The 17209-nt window shown below is 53.2% G+C and overlaps 6 protein-coding genes across 6 annotated transcripts; 2 read left to right on the top strand and 4 right to left on the bottom strand.

Moving 5' to 3' along the window:
* Positions 1–539: 539 nt before the first annotated feature.
* PV07_03043 (uncharacterized protein) lies at positions 540–3055 on the bottom strand. Its single transcript, XM_016389705.1, has one exon. The coding sequence runs from the start codon at positions 2528–2530 to the stop codon at positions 857–859; it is 1674 nt and encodes a 557-aa protein (XP_016251607.1). The 5' UTR covers positions 2531–3055; the 3' UTR covers positions 540–856.
* Positions 3056–3910: 855 nt separating this feature from the next.
* Positions 3911–6373, bottom strand: PV07_03042 (uncharacterized protein). Its single transcript, XM_016389704.1, has 4 exons — positions 5407–6373; positions 5199–5358; positions 4577–5152; positions 3911–4522 (listed from the first exon to the last, which is right to left on the bottom strand). The coding sequence occupies exons 1-4, from the start codon at positions 6256–6258 to the stop codon at positions 4497–4499; spliced, it is 1614 nt and encodes a 537-aa protein (XP_016251606.1). The 5' UTR covers positions 6259–6373; the 3' UTR covers positions 3911–4496.
* Positions 6374–6997: 624 nt separating this feature from the next.
* PV07_03041 (uncharacterized protein) lies at positions 6998–8546 on the top strand. The gene is made up of 3 exons (XM_016389703.1): positions 6998–7186; positions 7296–7542; positions 7644–8546. The coding sequence occupies exons 1-3, from the start codon at positions 7085–7087 to the stop codon at positions 8117–8119; spliced, it is 825 nt and encodes a 274-aa protein (XP_016251605.1). The 5' UTR covers positions 6998–7084; the 3' UTR covers positions 8120–8546.
* Positions 8438–10688, bottom strand: PV07_03040 (uncharacterized protein). Its single transcript, XM_016389702.1, has 2 exons — positions 10178–10688; positions 8438–10123 (listed from the first exon to the last, which is right to left on the bottom strand). The coding sequence occupies exons 1-2, from the start codon at positions 10349–10351 to the stop codon at positions 8708–8710; spliced, it is 1590 nt and encodes a 529-aa protein (XP_016251604.1). The 5' UTR covers positions 10352–10688; the 3' UTR covers positions 8438–8707.
* A 563-nt stretch (positions 10689–11251) lies between these two features.
* Positions 11252–12718, bottom strand: PV07_03039 (uncharacterized protein). Its single transcript, XM_016389701.1, has 2 exons — positions 12088–12718; positions 11252–12029 (listed from the first exon to the last, which is right to left on the bottom strand). The coding sequence occupies exons 1-2, from the start codon at positions 12405–12407 to the stop codon at positions 11525–11527; spliced, it is 825 nt and encodes a 274-aa protein (XP_016251603.1). The 5' UTR covers positions 12408–12718; the 3' UTR covers positions 11252–11524.
* Positions 12719–14116: 1398 nt separating this feature from the next.
* PV07_03038 (uncharacterized protein) lies at positions 14117–17072 on the top strand. The gene is made up of 5 exons (XM_016389700.1): positions 14117–14698; positions 14756–14953; positions 15009–15171; positions 15220–15433; positions 15484–17072. The coding sequence occupies exons 2-5, from the start codon at positions 14837–14839 to the stop codon at positions 16976–16978; spliced, it is 1989 nt and encodes a 662-aa protein (XP_016251602.1). The 5' UTR covers positions 14117–14698; positions 14756–14836; the 3' UTR covers positions 16979–17072.
* The last annotated feature ends 137 nt before the right edge of the window (positions 17073–17209 follow it).

Raw genomic sequence — 17209 nt, 5'->3', positions numbered from 1 at the left:
GGCTGCATCACCAATGCGGGGCAAAAGGGTGGCGGTTGGTGGCGGGGAGGGAACCCCTACCAGATTACCAGGTTATCCCTAGGCACCTAGGTAGCCCACTAATAGGTAAAGAGCCCCGGCCGCTTTGCGAGCGAGCCACTGGTTACTGCACGGCACCAACGGATACGACGGGGCCCAGGTCATGCATCCACCCATCCACCAATCCATCCCAGCTGACTGAAAGCCAAGTGCCATACAAGCTCGCGAAGAAAGGTACATATCCAACACCGTGTGGGGTTCGCAGTGCCGAAAACTTGGAAAAGGCCGATCGATCCAAAAGCCTCGTCGGCAAAAGAGGCGTGGAATCGATAGGGAGCATGAGAGGCAAAACGACTGGCAAACCACATCACATACACAGTCATCGTCATCGTGCAGTTTGCGACCACTTATCATTAAGATACACGAGTACCTAGGTACCTATAGCTAGCTATGTACAGATAAAAATACAAAACCAAAAAAAGGTGATATTGATTGATAGTTCATTTCAATTGTCATGGCGAGACTGACCAAAAAAAAAAAACATCTGGCGAAGCTGGTTCACGTCGTGGAGTACTGTAACAGCGTTGAAATACGTCTCTCTAAACATCTTTTCCATCTCCGAGCGAAGTCCTTCTCCAGGAAAAACAAATGCTGACAAAAAGGTGGGTTTTTGTACAGGAAAGCAAATACATAGCTCTGTCTCTCTCTCTCCGTGGGTATATCTCCAGCGCCGCCCCTCCCCCTCTGGTCAACTAATGGCCCGCAGTTGGTCTCTTTCTCCCTCTCCAATCTCCGTGCACGACTCCTCACTCCCGCAGGATCCTCGTGTGCGAGCACCTCATGGCTTCAAGCCCGTTGGAGCAACATACTTGGACATGGTCACGAACCCGGAGCTTGCCCGGGCAATCCGTGTGTCGGTGCCGTTCCCAAACCCAAACAATGCCGAGGTGGTGGTGGTGGTACTGGTGGTGCTGGGGGTCGAGCTCGTCGACGAACTGGACACCTCAAACGCGGCCACGGGCGCCGGCGACGTCACGGTGACTTCAGCCGCGACGGGCTTCTCCTCGCTCGGTGTCGCCGTGACGGTGACGGTGCTTTGCGACACCTCGGTGACGGTGACATATTCGATGCTGCAAGGACCTCCGTGGCCGGCGCCTGTCTCGACGGGGACCATCGTGACCGTCTCGGTGACGGTGGATTGCAGAGTGATGGTGGTTGTGGCTTCGCTGCCTGCAGGGGCGTCTGTGGTAGCCGCGGCGACCTCCTTATTGTCGCCGGATCCCTGCTGGCTAGCTGGAGCGGGAGCTGGGGCTGGAGCTGGGCCCGGGCTGCCGGAAGGTCGAGTGATGGTGGCGTAGATGGTGCTCGTCAGAGTCAACGTCCTGGTCAGGTGCATCGTGGTCGTGATCACGGATGCCGACTCTCCCGCGCCCATGGTCAAGGTAAAGGTGGTGTCCTCGACAGTGGTGCTCACAGCAACTTCTTCGCCAGATGAAACGGTAGTAGTTGACACCGTCCATTCTGCCCACTCCGACCAGGCTATTGGCGAGTTCGTGGTTTCTGCAGCTACAGGTGAGCTGTCGCTGGACGTGGCATCAACCGTCGCCGCAGCCACGGTGAGGCCGGTGCTGTCCGACGTTGACGTTGTCTGGTCCGCCAATGATTCAGTGCTGGTGGTAGAAGTAGTAGTGGGGGTGATGACTTCCACAACTGCGTCAATGGATGTGGTGGTCGAGGTCGAGGTCGAAGTCGAAGTCGAAACAGGATCAATAACCGGGCTGACAGATGTCGTTGTTGAAGAAGTTGTTGAGGAAGACGTGGTTGGGTCCAGCGTCGAGGACGAAGTCGTGACGACGTCAATAAATGGGCTGATGGATGTAGATGTCGAAGAGGATGTTAGCGAAGTCGTGGTGGATGACGAAGTCGTCACAACCTCAATAATCGGGCTAACAGAAGTGGTGGTCGAACTTGTCTCTGACGTCGTGGTTGACGACGATGTCGTGACGGGATCAACAAGCGGAGTCATCGTCGTAGTCGTTGAAGTCGACATCAACGGGCTGGTCGTAGAGGACGAGGTTGTGACGATGTTGATAAATGGGCTGATGGATGTACTTGTGGTTGTCGAGGAAGACACCACTGGAGTCGTTGTGGATGATACCGTGGTTGAGGTTAATGCCGGATCGATCAGACCAATCAATGAGGTGGTGGTGGTGGTGGTGGTGGTGGTGCTGCTTGTAGGGATCTCTTCGACAGTGGCGTGGGTTGTAGTTGTTAGTGGACTGGTTGCTGCTGTCAACGGGCTGGTGGCCGTGGTTTCAATGGCGTTGGACGTGGTCGGTGCCGACGCCTCCGCCTCGGACCAGTCTGACCAGCCTAGCAACGCCCCCAACAAGCCCGTGTCATCCCTCGATAGTAGACGTTTAGGTAGTCGTAAAGGAAACCCGTCAGGCTGGGCCTGTGCTTGCGCCAACGTCAAGCACGCCACCATAAGTGACAGAGTCTGGAAATGCATTTTGGGGAGCTTTTGGATCTCAGTCGTTATTTCTCGTCAAGATTCTTTGTCGTCTTTGTCGCGTCTCGGTGCCGTGCAAAGTTGTCAAAACTTCTTCTGCCTGGGGTTGGAACGGTCTTCGTCTACGTCGAGATCAACCCGCTTTGGTGGTACAAAATGAATGTAGTTTGGGGAAAGGAGTGACGGGGGGTATCGAACCGAAAAAAGAGTGTCTTGACGTCTCTAGGACGTCTGAAGCAATGCTCAAAGGAGTGACGGTGAGTTGATGAGAACACAAGAAGCAAGAGAAGAACAAAAACATGTACTGAAGAGCAGGAATAAAGCATGTAAATGATGGCGGCGAGCGGAGTTGCCATTTTGAGGGTGTCGCATGGCAGTGGTGCCAGGAAATTGTAGGGTCATCGGAAGGTTGCGAATTAAGCAGGCCAACCCAGACATTTGCCCCCAGACGAGAAAAACAGAGCGCAGATCCAGTATGAAACAAAAGACGATGACCGACCCAGGAAGCTTGGTTGGTTGAACAGGAGGGTCGAATAGAGTGTCGCACGATGTGCGAAGAAATACAGGAGGCGGGTGGGGCGTGAGAAGCGGAGGGAGGGAGTGAGATTCGCAACATGATTGGCCCGGTGCCGCAAGGCTAGATGTCCACTTAGCCCCTTAAAGAGTTAGCGTCATCGAGTATCCGACTCCTGAACAAGGCTGTGGGTGGCACTGTGGCACCAAGTGGCTGTCTGCTTCCTTCGTCGTCATATCGACCAGGCCCTCAAACACTCCAGTTCCCCATCCAAGCTCCTTCTCCTCGCTCTGGCCACATGGAAAAGGCCGCCGAGCATGTCACATACCAGCACACCCCCGGCACATGAGATGAAGGCGCTTTGGTTTCAACCGACGTGCCTACCGATCTGTACGGAGAATTACCTCGTCTCCAACCTGCTCGGCGTGTCGGATAAGCGATTAATGCTGGTACGTAATTAGCCTGGAAGCGGATATCGACGAAGCTCAAACCATCGTTCACTATGCGACGCATCCGATCGGTAATCTGGGCAAATGTGTAGCGCGAATAATATGCATATCATTTCGGAAGGCCGCGGTTGGCGTGCGTCTAGATACACGAACATTGGTCGCATCTGAGACGCGTTGCTCAAGGTTTCTCTCTCGTGGTACTTTAAAGCGCGACTTTAAGCCATGTTAAATAAGCGACGACGATCATTTTGTTCCCATTCCTCCTTTTGTTGGATTCTCTCTGCGCCTCGGAGAGAAGAGGATAAGGCTATCTACAATTAACTCGGGCGCCATTTTAGTCGAAGCCTTGTCAGTGCTCCCCTGAGGCTCAGTCCTCTACTTTTGGATCACTGAACAAAGCCTCATCCGCTGTCCAGCTCTGTATTCAGTGTTCACGAGAACAATTCTTCCCCCTATAGCGGACCTATATACACTCTGATCGTCACGAAGGCGTTCACCATCCAATTTCACGAAATTCACGATGCCAATTCACATTGTAAAAGATCCTCAGGGGCATGTACTTGGGGAAATTGATACCAAGGAGAGTCCGGCGCGAGTCCCCTCGTCGTCGACTGCTAGCGACAACCAAAGGGGTCCCATGTCTATGCTCTTGGTACGCTTGGCGACATGAAGGTCCAAGGCCACCTGCAAATGTACATGACCGAGTACAGCGCTCCATAGCCATGACCCCCTTTTCGACAGTAGTATCGAACATCGCATCTACATCAGCCTCGGGGCCGACTGCTGTCTTGACTTCGCATTCTGGTCCAGACTCTATTGCGTTTCGGGGGCATGATGATATCGAAGATGCGAGACTGCGCCAAGGATTTTAAAGGAGTGCCCATTTCGGCTGTGGTGAGTGCAAGGAAAGGATCCGGCAAATTACTCATTCTAGTGTTTGCATGGGACAGGGTAGGTGGAACTTGGCTCAGAAATTATGCCTGTCTTCCTCATATCTATCGATCTAGCATTGATGGGGCTCGCCTTCGTCTGAGGAAGCCATGTCAGTGGTGGGAAAGTTGACTGTATCGAGTGACCACTTACTTTTGATAATCTTCTTCATAGCCAGCACCAAACTCACAGTCATAACAGCAAATCCAAATACAATACATGCCACTGCTGGTATTGTCTTCCAGCTTCTAGTACTGAGCTTGATATAACACAATGGCGGTAAAATATATGCCAGTGCACACGCACTGGTCGCTCCGATCAGCTCGAAAACGGCTCCAAGGTCGCACGTGATCAGGCTGATCGACATGGCGCTGACTACCAGGGCGCTGCTGAAGATCAAATGCCGGTTGGGCTGATAGGGTTCTTCGGGGAACCAGTAGTTGTTCATGACCTCTCTGCAGACAAAACACTCAAGAGGAAGAGTGGTGAGCATGTTGAGCCCAAAGCACAATCGAGCGATCTGGACCACCACATGACCCTGTGACGGGAAATTGTTCAGGACGTTGCCCTTGGTCTTGTCACCGAACGTGAGGAAGCCTGCCAGAGCCATGACAAGGCAGGCAATCAGGGAGATGAAGGTGCTGTAATGGGTCACGGTCGAGAATCGGTCTAAAGTAGGTGTTTTGAGAGAACCGTAGATCAGCAGGGAATTATGGTGGCAGACGAAAGCTAGACAGATTAGTATTCGGCAATCACATGTAGAGAGGAACCGTACCAAATGAAATGACTCCAACGGCCTGAAAGAATCCGTCATTGATGAAGAGCAGGCCTGACAGATTCCCCCGTAGTTCTGAATCGACAATGGCTCCCTGAGTGACGACTGTCACAATGATGATCAGCATGCTGATCAACGCCAATGTAGATGCCTTTGCGAGCTGCGGCCGTTAGCTTTGCCCCCAGTCCCTGCATTGAGAGATGCACACCTTTGCGATATCCCTGTACAGACTCAATGGCCAGCTGATACCCAGAATAAAAAGGACAATGACAGCTCTCCGGTCGGTCAGCAGCCATAGAAATGGGACGTCCCTCAGTCCGGGGATCAATGCTTCGATAACGTGCGGAATAGTATCGCCGACAATGATACAAAACGCTATCATCCCGCCAAATGCAAACGCCCACTGTGCGACCGAAATGGCAACCAGCCCACTGGACCCAAAGCAATGCTGCATGGTGGCCTGAAAGGAGTCGGCTCCTGAAAGTTTGCTGTTGATCACGATCAGACGGATTGTCCAGTCGACGGTGACTGTTAGAACCACCAGCAGTATGATTCCCATGGTCATGCCAGCTTGTCGAAAAGCATATGGCTGACCAATAATCCCGGCACCAATGATTGAATTCGCCATGTTCATAAACGCACTGCGCATCCCACTCTTAGGTCTTGCGTCCGGTAGATGGTCCTCTGGTTGGAAGGATTCGGAGAGAAAGGGAGACTGAGCCGGGGGAGTAATGTCTGTCAAAAGGGGTGCGTGCTGGCTGGGAGAAGTGAGGTAGTCCTCGTCGTCAACCCATTCTTCTGGGACTTGCGTACTCGGGGGCTCTTCGATATCGAACCGCACTCGGTTCGTCGTTCGGGGGGTGCCATCGGGGCGAGGATGGGAGAGGGAGGACTGCCTCAGCGAGGGGGGTCGAGTGTCATTGTTGACTGAGCCGGTCGGAGAGCCTGCACTCCCATTTGGCGTATGCTCTGCAGATGCGAGGAGATGCCTGTAGCCCTCGAGCTTGCCGTTGGCGAGGTCTTGAACAGATCCATTAGAATCTTCGTCATCTGCGGTCATCTCGCACGAATTTCATCTCGCCCGCCGGCCAATTCCAAAGAATGTTGACGAGTGGCTCTTGGGAGAGTAAAGCGGACCAGCTGTCATCCTTCAGTGTTGCGAGGCATACGCAGCCATGCAGGTGGAAAGTGTTTGGACAGGCTCAGCACGTGCTGGTTTGGCGCATTGACCTCCGGTGGCCGATTTGGCTACGGACGAGCATTGGGACAAGACCAGGTCATTTCCCTCCTTACTGTGTCGATGCGCTCTCCTCAACTTGGACTGTCTCGAGGGATGGCAGGTGGGCTAGATGCTCTATTCATTGTATCAATCTCATGTCCCAAATCTACAGTGGGTTGAGAGCATGTTTGATTGCAAGCCTTACAATACACTCCTATGCTTCTGCGAATATATCATACTGCCTCAGCCTTACATGTCCACCCCTCTGGGACTTTGATATCCTATGCTATAGCTCTGTGCGAGAGCAGTGTTGCTTGTGAGCACGCGTCAGCCACGAGACTCCTGCTACACCGCCAGACATCCAATAGTCACCGTCATTGAGAATCGACACACTTGCAGCTCATTTCATAACTTTTATGCAAATGACCCCGCATCCCCCAAAGCTCCAAGATGCTTCCGAGTCCAGATGAAAGGCCAGAAGTGCTGATTGGGGCCTCACGCCATTCGGCATTGGCGCCTCTGTTCTGCATTCTGACCCTCACAGGCTTAGCTTATTGCTGACAATCCGTACCCTAGGTGTGAAGAGGTAAGGAACACGCTTCAAGGATCTGCCAAGGGTCCAACAGACCATTGAGCTTGCGTCAACTTGAACGTACCCAGCACCTACATGAGGAGGGGCTTTGTTCTTTATAAACAATGCTCTCGAACTCGCTTTGTGGGCGAGATCATTCAATGCCAGTCTCTCATGATGGCGGATTTCAAGGATAAGGTAAGCCATTCACTCCATGCTCTCGAAGACCAAAGAAACGTCTCACCTCTCGCTTTTTGGGGACCAAGTCAATGTCTCATGTACACTGATGCACCCTTGATTCATACAGGTCATCGTACTGACGGGGGCGTCCAACGGAATCGGCGCAGCGACTGCTCAATTGTTTCTGGAACAAGGCGCCAAAGTCGCGGCACTAGACATTGTCGACGCCCCAGCCTCAGCTGATGGACAACGGCTTAATGTCAAATGTGACGTCTCTTCTGAGGAGTCCGTCAATGCGGCAATCAAGCAGGTCCTGGACAAGTGGTCCACCATCGACGTCCTCGTCAATGTCGCCGGGGTTATGGATCAGTTTGGTGAGAAAGATTCCCCTCCCCTTGACCAGAGCCCCCTCCTACCCCTCTTTCCAACCTCACTGCCTCCACTGGAAAACTGACGCACCTTGTACCACTCCCAGAACGAGTCGGCGACGTGTCCAACCAGATCTGGAACCGGGTCATGAACATCAACCTCAACGGGCCCTTCAACACGATGCGCGCCTGCATCGGCCACTTCCTGACCAAGCCGACTGAACAGAAGGGCCGCATCGTCAACGTCGGGTCCCTGGCTTCCATCAAAGGCGGCACCGCGGGGGTCGCCTACACGACCTCCAAGCACGCCCTGCTCGGCCTCTCGCGCAACACGGCCTGGATGTACGCCAAGGAGGGCATCCAGTGCAACATCCTGCTGCCCGGCGGCGTGAGCACGGACCTCATGAAGAACAGCAAATCCATCCCGGACAAGGTCGGGATGGACATGGTGATGCCGACCATGGCGACGGCGGTGGGGACCTGTGCGCCGGAAGACATGGCGAGGGCGATTCTGTTTCTGGCGGCATCTCCGGGTGTCAATGGGGCCGAGTTGAAGGTTGATAAAGGGTGGTCGACCGCTTGAGCTGGAGGGAAAATCATCTGGGAGAGGGGTTTCGTGGTGACACGAAAACGCTGAACGGGATTAAATGGCTCAGGGAGCAGTCTCGAGAAATAACGCGCAACCGGCTCAAGGCCGGTTTCGGCAAAGGTGTCAACTCAGCGATATACAGCTCTGGCACCCTGGTGGCACACGGCGGAACGAAAGTCGATACATTATCTGCACATCCCCCACATGTGGGCGGTGATTGTAGGAGATTCATCTAAGACCTCTCATTTGGTGTAGACCACCACTTGGTCGAAAGGGACGGATCAAACTCGGGAAAAATCAGATTAACGGAAATTTGAGGCAAAAACCACAATTGGGATTTTTTTTTCTCTACAGTAGGACTGGAGGCCTATCTTTTCGCTTCGAGCTCTAGAAACTAAACAATAGACTAAAAATGGCTGTACAATGTGCTCTCTCTATCCACACATTTCTCTGTGGATGCTGGAATCTGCTATGCATGCAAACAAAAAGGGTCGCTGCTTTCGTTTTCCTGGTTCTGTTCCTCCCTCTCGTCAAACCTGGAGGGGTGACATGAACCAAACAATAAAAAGGGGGGAATCTTGATTATAAAATGAATCCCACCATGAATGCTAAGGCCATCAACGGCATTAAAAGGCTGAACCTCCTGTCCGTGGCGGCGGCGGCAGCGGAGGAGGACGATGATGAAGATGAAGAGGAGGAAGATCCCGAGTCGCTTGATTCTCCAAAGGGGCTGCTGTCGCCTGCTCCTGTAGACGAAGTCGCTGGCCCATTGGCACCGCTCGTAGATGAGGCAGAGTTTGATTTTGACGTCACCGAGGTCGAGATGGTCGTTTGGGGTTTCGAAGAAGTGGCGGCGCCAGAGGTCGCTGCAGGTGTCGTGGTCGATGCTGACGGACCCGACGAGTGAGCGCTGCTTGTTGCGGACGGCGTCGAGCCGGAGGTGGTCGCAGTGTTGTCACTGGCAGGAACCGCTCCTGATTTCGAGCCAAAGCCGATTCTCGCATTGTCAAAGTCCAAGACCGTGTAGACATTTTTGAGAAACACATCACCCAAGATCCAGTCATTCGGCCCAAACGCCTGATGGCCGATTATATTACTCTGGCAACTTCCACTGCTGCCGCTTTGCTTGCCGACATAGTCCTTGGGAGACACTGAGTACTTCAGACCGGATATCGTGAAATAGACATTGGCCGAAGAGGAACAAGGTATCGTGTAGGTTTCGCCGTTGGCAGAACTGCCAGGAATCAGCTGATGCAGAGCATCGGCGTCCGCGGGAGGCAGCAAGATGTATGATGTCCCAGTGTCGATCATGGCGGTTTTGGATTGGAAGCCCACTGACTTGCCATCGACGCCCGCATCGCCCGCGGCGATCTGCCAGCTGTCGCTGTTGATTGTTTTGGAATACGACAGTTTGCCGTTGAATTTGGACGAGTCAATCCCACCAAAGGTGATCTGTCCATCATTCGTCCCGTCCGAGCTTCGCTGTAGGTGGATGCCCAGCACATTGGACGACAAATGCCCCTTGTCGTTTAACACCTGCATGATCGTCGGCGAGCCCAGCGCGTCCGAGGCGGGTCGTCCAAGTCCCAAGATGCCGTCCATGGGATAATTGTTGAAATCATCTGACGCTGAGGAGGCGAGGCCGAAACCCAGCTCAACAGTGTAGTTGGCCAACTGCACCGTGTCTTTGACCACCACCCCCTCCACTTCTCCAGTGCCATAAGTCATACTCCAAGTTTGAGTGGTTGTCTGGAGCGTGCTCGAATCCTCACTGCCGTACGTATTGTGTATTTGACAGGCATTGGATTTGCAATTTGAGCCCATAACCCAGGTATTAGCCGAGCCGCTATCGATCAACATATACATCTCTTGACCCTTGGACCCAAATTTCACGGTGGAGAAGTAGGTGTAGTCGGCGCCGTCTTCGTTGATTGCCATGGCGTTGGGGACGTTAGGAGCCGACGAGTTGGTGACCGGGAACACATTATTTCTTTTCACCTATGCCGTGGATTAGAAATCTGCAAATCACCCTTTACAAAGCCTTTGACTCACCATTGCTTTCTTGATGTCCATGGTTACCACACCCGAGTCATCGTCGTGCGGAGGCTCCAGGCCCAGAGCAATAAACCTTTTGCTGTTCTCATTTCCTCCATCGCCAGCATGGTAGGGATAGAATGCTGAAACGCAGCTGGATAGCAAGGGCAAGGATAACCAACGACGATGCATGGTTTAGCGGCGTTCTTGAAAATACAAAATCACTCCATTTGCGTATGTCGGAAGCTGTTGGTTTCAAGCCAAAGGAGCCTGTCCAGATTAAGTGATTGCAATAAGTCGATAGTCTCGATTTGGTATCCTGCCCAAGTTCAATCGAGGAATGAAAGAGTGCGATAGGCAATACAGTAGTAGCCAAAGGCAGAGCTCGAAGGATTCTCAATCAAGAGATCCCACAATACAGCTCCGAGATAAAGGCACAGCGATAACACTTGGGTAGTGAATGGCAATGCAAGAACGAGAGAAGCAGAATCCTGAAGAGCATGTCACTGAAGTTCTTCCGAGAAGTTGAGCACTTGGTTCCCACCGCATAACTCTGAAGCCACAGCGTCGCCATGCCAAGTGCATCAGCGCATCAATCCACCAGGGAGCGGGTCATCATCCAGGGGAAAACGCCCGAATGGAGCGGAGGGACCAGTTCGCGTACCTGACGATCGTTTTCGTGCTCACTTCATTGGTCCCTAAGAATGCGCTCCGAAACCGTGGCAGGGCCGCTGGCGTCAGTCACGGCTTGGGCTTTTGGCCCGCCCCCTTGGTGGCTGGATCGAGAACTGCCCGCAGGCTTGTCCTCATGGCCAGGTGTTTTATGTTGAGTACTGGAAAAAGGCAATCCAGAGCGGGGTATGGCGAGATCTTGTCTCTAGATCAGATCTCTCTTGTTACAATCGCAGATTGTTGGAGAAATCCTCAGGCACCTCAGCGACTGGAGGAGCTCGCGCGAGTTCAATTTGACACAGGCCAAGCAGGGTGAAGGCGAGGCTCGAGTGTCTGCGAAAGGGGGGGCAACAGACTGGAATGGCCGGATGCTGGGATGCTGGGAGCGGAGGCTCTTGGGTTTGTGGAGTCGCAGAGCGGGTATCATCTGGTTATGTGGAGTCGCATCAGAAACATTCGGCCGCTGGCACTGCCACCGCCAAACGACAAGTGACAGACAGCTAGAAGCCCCAGGCGGGAAAGGTGCGCTGGGCGCTTGATTAAAAGGAAATATACGTCGTCATCCCCAACCAACGCGAGATAACGTGGTATAGGTCACAAAAGGAGAGAAAGGTACAAACACACAACGCTCGTGCTACAACGCTGTCACGACAGTTGCAACGGCAATGCCATCGCTTCAACCCCCAGCATCAGTTATCGCTTGGCTGTCTTGCCCTGCTGGCCGAAGAGATCGTCAAGGAACCCAGTCCAGATCTTGCGGATCGTCGCTTCATCCTTGTCTTTGACCATGTCCACAAATTGGCGGGCACTCTTGCCCACTGTCTCCGTGAGAGCTGTGAGCATCTCCACCGACAGCTCGGTAGGATGATGGCCATCGTGTACGTCGCTCATGGCACTTGCTGAACCACCTGCAACATCCCCAACACTGAAGATCTGCGGCTTCATAATGGTCTCATAACCTTGTGTATCTTGGTAGCCTCCGGCCGCTGCGTCAAGCTCCGGGTGCCTCTCCAAAATGGCTTCGGCTTGCTCGGACTGGATGTAAGGCAGAATAGGGACTCGGATTGAGGGAGAGCTGGGTCCCCATGAGTCTTCGTGTAGCTTGGGAAGGTAGGCAAAGTCAATGGTGGACGTGTCACCTACGGCCTTGTTGGCGCGAGAGGTGTTGAAGTGTCGCTGGGGTGCGGTCTCAGAGGGACTGATGATGCGGTTAGTTTCAATGCTAGCACTAGGGACATGAATGCGCCGGAACATACCCAGAGACCGGCTTCTTTGTTTGTTCGACGGCAATCCGCTTCATGGCAATAGAAAATGCTCGTGCCTGCAAGCTGTCGTGACCAGCCAGTCGGTCAATGAGCTCGTGCTTGGTGCCGGAAGCCGAGAGCGTCCGTTTTTGGCACTCTTGACGGAGGTCCTGCAGAGTCCATGGCATGTAGGTGCTCTTGTGGTTGGGATCGATGGGTCTCGGAGAGGCATGGACACCAGTAATGTGCAGGCTCCGTTTGGCCGGGGTCGACCCGGCCGTGCGCTGGAGGTTGCGCAGGGCTTTGAAGGAGGATGCTCGAGGAGCTGCCATGGTATTGAGACAATTGTAGACTATAAATTCGACAGAAGTATAGAGATGGCGGAGGGTCGGGGGCGTTAATGAATCGTGTGGAAGATGTTGTGATCGATGTAGTCCTGAGGAGGGTTCATATGCAGGGTTGGGGTGTGGAATGATATTTGAAGGGGGGGGCACCTGGACAAAAGGATCGGTGAAGTGGGAGTGAAATGGCGGTCACCGTTGGGTGTTGGTGATACGCAAGCGGAGGGGGTTCGTCGGTGTACGAAGATAGGCAAAAGGAACAGAAGCAGGAGAACAAAATGTAGCTACGTCCGGGGGAGATGATGATGGCCTTATGAAGCACAGCTTTACGAGTTATCTCATTCATCATTCGGCGTTCAATGGGAGAGGGTTCGCTAATGGCGGGCCAGTGGCTCCGGTGGCTGTCAATGGCTGTCCACGGCCACTAGGCGGCGGGATTGGGGCACCCTGGGCACCTTGGGGGGGATTTGGCCTGCAGCCCCCGGGGCCCTTTAAGCGTTGAGCGCAGCCAAGTTGCAGCTTCGGTCTCCGCATTATTGGCCTCTTGACCGATTTAGGGCGAAAGTGGAGTTCTCAACACCCTCTAACCCTTCCCACCCACGGCAAAGTACCATGCCTCGCATGCATGTTTACTTGTTTTGCGGCTTGTTGCAAGAGCGGTGTACACATTGCCCTCACAAACAACGGGACATGGTGCCGACGACAAATGGCAGACGCAGGGATTGGACAGAGACCATGTTCTGGCCTACTGTCATTCGGCTCATATGATCCTTTTCCAAGAACTTCTTCCACCGGCAAAAGCCGTCCGGGGTATGTAGCTGGGAGGTATCGAACCGCTGTTCCTGGATGCGGCAAAACATATAGCCACTCCGCAGGTTGGACTTCTTGTAGAGGGCCTGCTCGCAAGACACAATACTCCGTCCAGATAATCATATCGTATCTCCTCCGTACCTAGTCCGGATACAATCGTATCTCGTTTTGGCGGTCCACTGGTCCGAATGCGAGCCAAATCCTGGCTTCTCCATCAATCTCTGGGGCTGACCAGTTGCTAAAAATGGCCGGGGGAGTTCGGATTTATCGAAGCTATCGACTCCACCACTGCCCAAAGGATCAAAAAGGGTTCTGAAGCCCTGGGGGCTCGGTGGCGGGCCGGCGCAAGGCTTTGCCATTTTCCTTTCCTTGTCCGACTCTTTTCTCAACACGATTCATTTTGCGCCTTGTGAAAACCGCCGTCCTTATTCCATTGTCCAATTGCCAATTGGCTGCCACTGTGAGGCTTGCTCTTGCGCATGAATTGAGTACGGTGGCTGCTTTGACGAGGGGGATATTCTGGTAAGGAGCAGGTCGCGTGCGCAGGCAACGTCGTTGATGATATCCTTGGAGGTTGCGGTCGCGTCCTGGACAGCTGTTCATGTAGGTATTACACCATTGGCAAGAGGAGGGAGACCTTGCTTTGCTCGGGATAAGATGCTCGGCGAATGTGTCGATACGTGATGATTGACGGTGCTCGCGTGCGTCTTGACTCTTCTTCAGAATGAAAGCCTTGGTACTCTGTCTTTGAGAGAGGAAGGAGCAGCCCATCGTTGTATGCAGACTTGGGAGCTTGAGATCGTCGTTGCAATTGGGACCAGATCAGCACTCCATGATACAACGTTGAGAAGGCTTGACAATTGATTGTCTAGACGGGGGGCAAACAGATCCTTTTCATACCTGGTGAAAGCAGGCGACGCAAAGATGTCTTCGCCCGTTGAATCTATGCCTCGCTACTCACCACCCACCAAAAGCCTTTGTCGGTCGCTCTGGTTTGCCCTCTCGCCACTGCCACAGTCGAAGTTTGCTTGGGTCCGGTCAAATGTTGTGTTGAAACCTCCTTCAGAACACAGAGTTGGTTGTCGTGGACCAGTTCCTGTGCAGCCCCAACGTTGACTGTGCCTCCTCCGAAAACACCTGCGCCCTACCCCGTCGACATCAATTTTCCACGACAACACCACCACGCGACTTCATTATCTTCTCCTCGTTCCCCCTCGTCCAGCATTCCGGAAACCATTGGAAGCAATCCATCACTATTCGCCAAGGTCTTCACACTTCCTTCAAATTCGCCTTGAACTTGCGATCTATTCTCACTTCCTTCTCCTTCTTTTCCACCTCCCCCTCCCCTCCCTCCTCTCAGTTGTGCTTCAAAATCCTGGTGCTGGCGTGGATTCTTCTGGAGAGCCACGGTTGTTCTTACATTCAGCATTCCGGGATTCTGTCTAAGCGGACCCTGGGTCAAGTTTTGTGGAGTTAGTCCTGTCCCTTCTCGCATCATGATCGATTCCCGCTGGCTAACACTTTCAAAGGACCTCGGACGGTGCACCTCTCTGCCCATTTCCTTGCGACGTAGTTACGCTAGAGCCCTTTTGAGATTTTCGAAGCTCACCATGGGGCGCGGACCACGTCGCCACCTAAAGGACGAGGATGATGAATCGGAGGACGAGAATCTGCCACCAATGTCTCCCAATACACAGAAGGAACATCAATTGAAAATGATTATGCGAGTATGTCCATCGTGAAACACTCTTCGAAAGCTTCTAGACTGAATTTACTCTCCAGATGGACCTGTCTGAGAAGAACGCAGATGCGATCAAAACAAGCGACTACTCCAGCCGTCCCCGTCCCTTTGCAGCCTCTTCTATTACGCCAGAGTGCAATGTCGAAGGTACTGAAGCGGCCAGGATTGCAAAAGAGAATAGTGGACCGACGTCTAAGTGGCAGAGTGAGGATGCCTGCTGATATGATATCTTCATGGTCTGACCGTTTCTAGCATTCGGGCAAAGTGACGAAGCCGTTGATGCTCTCTTTACCCAGAAACAGATCAGTAATGGCAATAGTCATCGGCATACCATCGAAGAACAAAAGAGAGAAGAGGAGGGACGTCTAGGGCATAAGCTCAAGCTCGAAGACACCTACAACGACTTTGGCGGCAGTCGACGAGCTGGAAAGAGAGTCGCCTCTCTTCATTCTCGCCCTCCAGCAGCGTGAGCATTCTACCTAATGTTTCTTCAAGTCCCGACTAACCTAGGCAAAGGTCTTCTGCTCACTCGATCCTCACCACGCGTTCATTTTCTGCTACGTCAAAAGAATCAACATTTGGGAACCGCGGTAAAGGAGTCCAGGCCGCCAGGCCCTGGCCTCCGCCAGGCCTTGAAGGTACACCATCTATGGCGATTGCTATGCAGATCAGCCAACCCTCAGCCAAAACCAATACGGTCAAGATGTCTGCCATGTCTTCAGGTTCTCAGGTAGCTGCGGCCGAAGCTGATCCTAAGCGACGTGCTCTTGCTCCTCCAGCGAAGTCTCGTAGCTTTGCCTTGGTGGAGGATTCGTCAAAGTTCATGTCATCTATCCAGGGCAAACTGGCAGCTTGGTCGTCGGGGACACAGACAGAAGCCCACGGGACGTCAACTTCCGCTGCGAATGCTGCTCAAACGACGTGGGCAGTCCCTTCAGCCGTACCTGTTGCTCAAGACGAACATACTTCTGCTGGGCATCTTCACGACTCCTCCATTCGCCGAGTGCCAGTTGCCGAATTCTCCTTCTCTGTGGCCAGTACTTTGGCTCCAGGTAATGTCGCGACTCATACAGACGGTGCACCGAGTCCCGCGGCTCTTTCTGGCTTCTCAACCTCAACTGCAGACGATGGAGAGTCTTTGCCTCAAGTTCAAGCTGTCACCAATGACCTGATTGGGCTTGCTATCGAGGATGCTAGTTTACCCGATACTCATCTCACGGTCGAAGTGCATAGCGGGGGTGGTGCTGCGCAGGCGGGCCCATTATCTCCTAGCGGCAGCATTTTGGACTCACCCATTCTCGATCAGGTCAGCAGCGAGGTCCTTCCAGCCGAGGCTGCTAAAGTTGTCATTGTCGGTGGTCTTCGATATGTCCTCGAGTCGGAGCTGCTGGATCTCAAGGCAGCGGTTGAAAACCAACTCAACAGCACGACCGCCAGCCTGGTCAACAACTCTCCAGCTCTTATAACAGCTCCTAAAGCTGTTTCTGTCCCTCAACCGTTCTTGGCCTCTTCGAAGGTCACCTCCTCCGTCGCTTCTACGGCTGTTCGGCCCTCTTGTCCTGTCAATCCGTTTGCTCCTCGCGAGCCATTGGCGACAAACGATACCAACATTGCGGCAGCACAAGTCTCCTCTTCCAATTCCAACAAAGATTCAGGCGGGCCGTCTACCACAGCGAAGTCAGCCTCTCGACCTTCCTCAGTTGTCACAAGCAATACGACTATCATTTCGAAGTGGGCTGATGATCCATCCTCTCGTCCGACTAGCCGTCCCGCTGCACCAGTCATCCGTTCTTCATCACCAATATTCGGTGACCGGAAGGTTTTTGGGCACCACTCGAAAGAGGCCGCCGAGGGCCAGAAATACGAGCCTCCTCCACCCAAAATCAAGCGCACTGTGGCCACCAAGCGTCAATATGAGCCTCCTGGGCCCGGTCTTACATGGCTGTTAAAGGAAATGGCCGACGCGAAACAGAAGAGAGCTGCTGCGGATGAGATGGATGAAGAATTGTGATTTCTGACACTGTGTGGAGGCATGGTAGTGCATGGTGAGGCATAGTGATGCATGGCAGCTCTGACATTACTGAAACCGAAACCAGGTCCAATTTTGGATGGAAAACGCATAGCAATAGTCAGCAATCAGTCACGAAGGAAGAGAAAAATGTGCTTGAAACCCGAAAATGGAGCTGAGAGAGGCTGATGGAGTTGGTAGCAGCAGCTTTAGAGAGTAGCTCCTCATCCTCCC

Source organism: Cladophialophora immunda (assembly GCF_000835495.1).
Source record: "Cladophialophora immunda strain CBS 83496 unplaced genomic scaffold supercont1.2, whole genome shotgun sequence".
In the NCBI taxonomy this organism is placed as follows: Eukaryota; Fungi; Ascomycota; class Eurotiomycetes; order Chaetothyriales; family Herpotrichiellaceae; genus Cladophialophora; species Cladophialophora immunda.
This window is presented reverse-complemented; position numbering and strand designations above follow the sequence as displayed.

Bases quoted from the DNA above. Each gene is read 5' to 3' on its own strand.
- PV07_03039 (XM_016389701.1), bottom strand. From the start codon at position 12,407: ATGGCAGCTCCTCGAGCATCCTCCTTCAAAGCCCTGCGCAACCTCCAG. The intron at 12,030-12,087 runs GTATGTTCCGGC...CCGCATCATCAG, and splicing joins ACAAAGAAGCCGGTCTCTGG to TCCCTCTGAGACCGCACCCC.
- PV07_03040 (XM_016389702.1), bottom strand. From the start codon at position 10,351: ATGCATCGTCGTTGGTTATCCTTGCCCTTGCTATCCAGCTGCGTTTCA. The intron at 10,124-10,177 runs GTGAGTCAAAGG...TCCACGGCATAG, and splicing joins TGGACATCAAGAAAGCAATG to GTGAAAAGAAATAATGTGTT.
- PV07_03042 (XM_016389704.1), bottom strand. From the start codon at position 6,258: ATGACCGCAGATGACGAAGATTCTAATGGATCTGTTCAAGACCTCGCC. The intron at 5,153-5,198 runs GTACGGTTCCTC...TAATCTGTCTAG, and splicing joins CGTTGGAGTCATTTCATTTG to CTTTCGTCTGCCACCATAAT. The intron at 4,523-4,576 runs GTAAGTGGTCAC...TGGCTTCCTCAG, and splicing joins TATGAAGAAGATTATCAAAA to ACGAAGGCGAGCCCCATCAA.
- PV07_03041 (XM_016389703.1), top strand. From the start codon at position 7,085: ATGAGGAGGGGCTTTGTTCTTTATAAACAATGCTCTCGAACTCGCTTT. The intron at 7,187-7,295 runs GTAAGCCATTCA...TGATTCATACAG, and splicing joins TGGCGGATTTCAAGGATAAG to GTCATCGTACTGACGGGGGC. The intron at 7,543-7,643 runs GTGAGAAAGATT...TACCACTCCCAG, and splicing joins CGGGGTTATGGATCAGTTTG to AACGAGTCGGCGACGTGTCC.
- PV07_03038 (XM_016389700.1), top strand. From the start codon at position 14,837: ATGGGGCGCGGACCACGTCGCCACCTAAAGGACGAGGATGATGAATCG. The intron at 15,172-15,219 runs GTGAGGATGCCT...GACCGTTTCTAG, and splicing joins ACCGACGTCTAAGTGGCAGA to CATTCGGGCAAAGTGACGAA. The intron at 15,434-15,483 runs GTGAGCATTCTA...ACCTAGGCAAAG, and splicing joins CATTCTCGCCCTCCAGCAGC to GTCTTCTGCTCACTCGATCC.
- PV07_03043 (XM_016389705.1), bottom strand. From the start codon at position 2,530: ATGCATTTCCAGACTCTGTCACTTATGGTGGCGTGCTTGACGTTGGCG.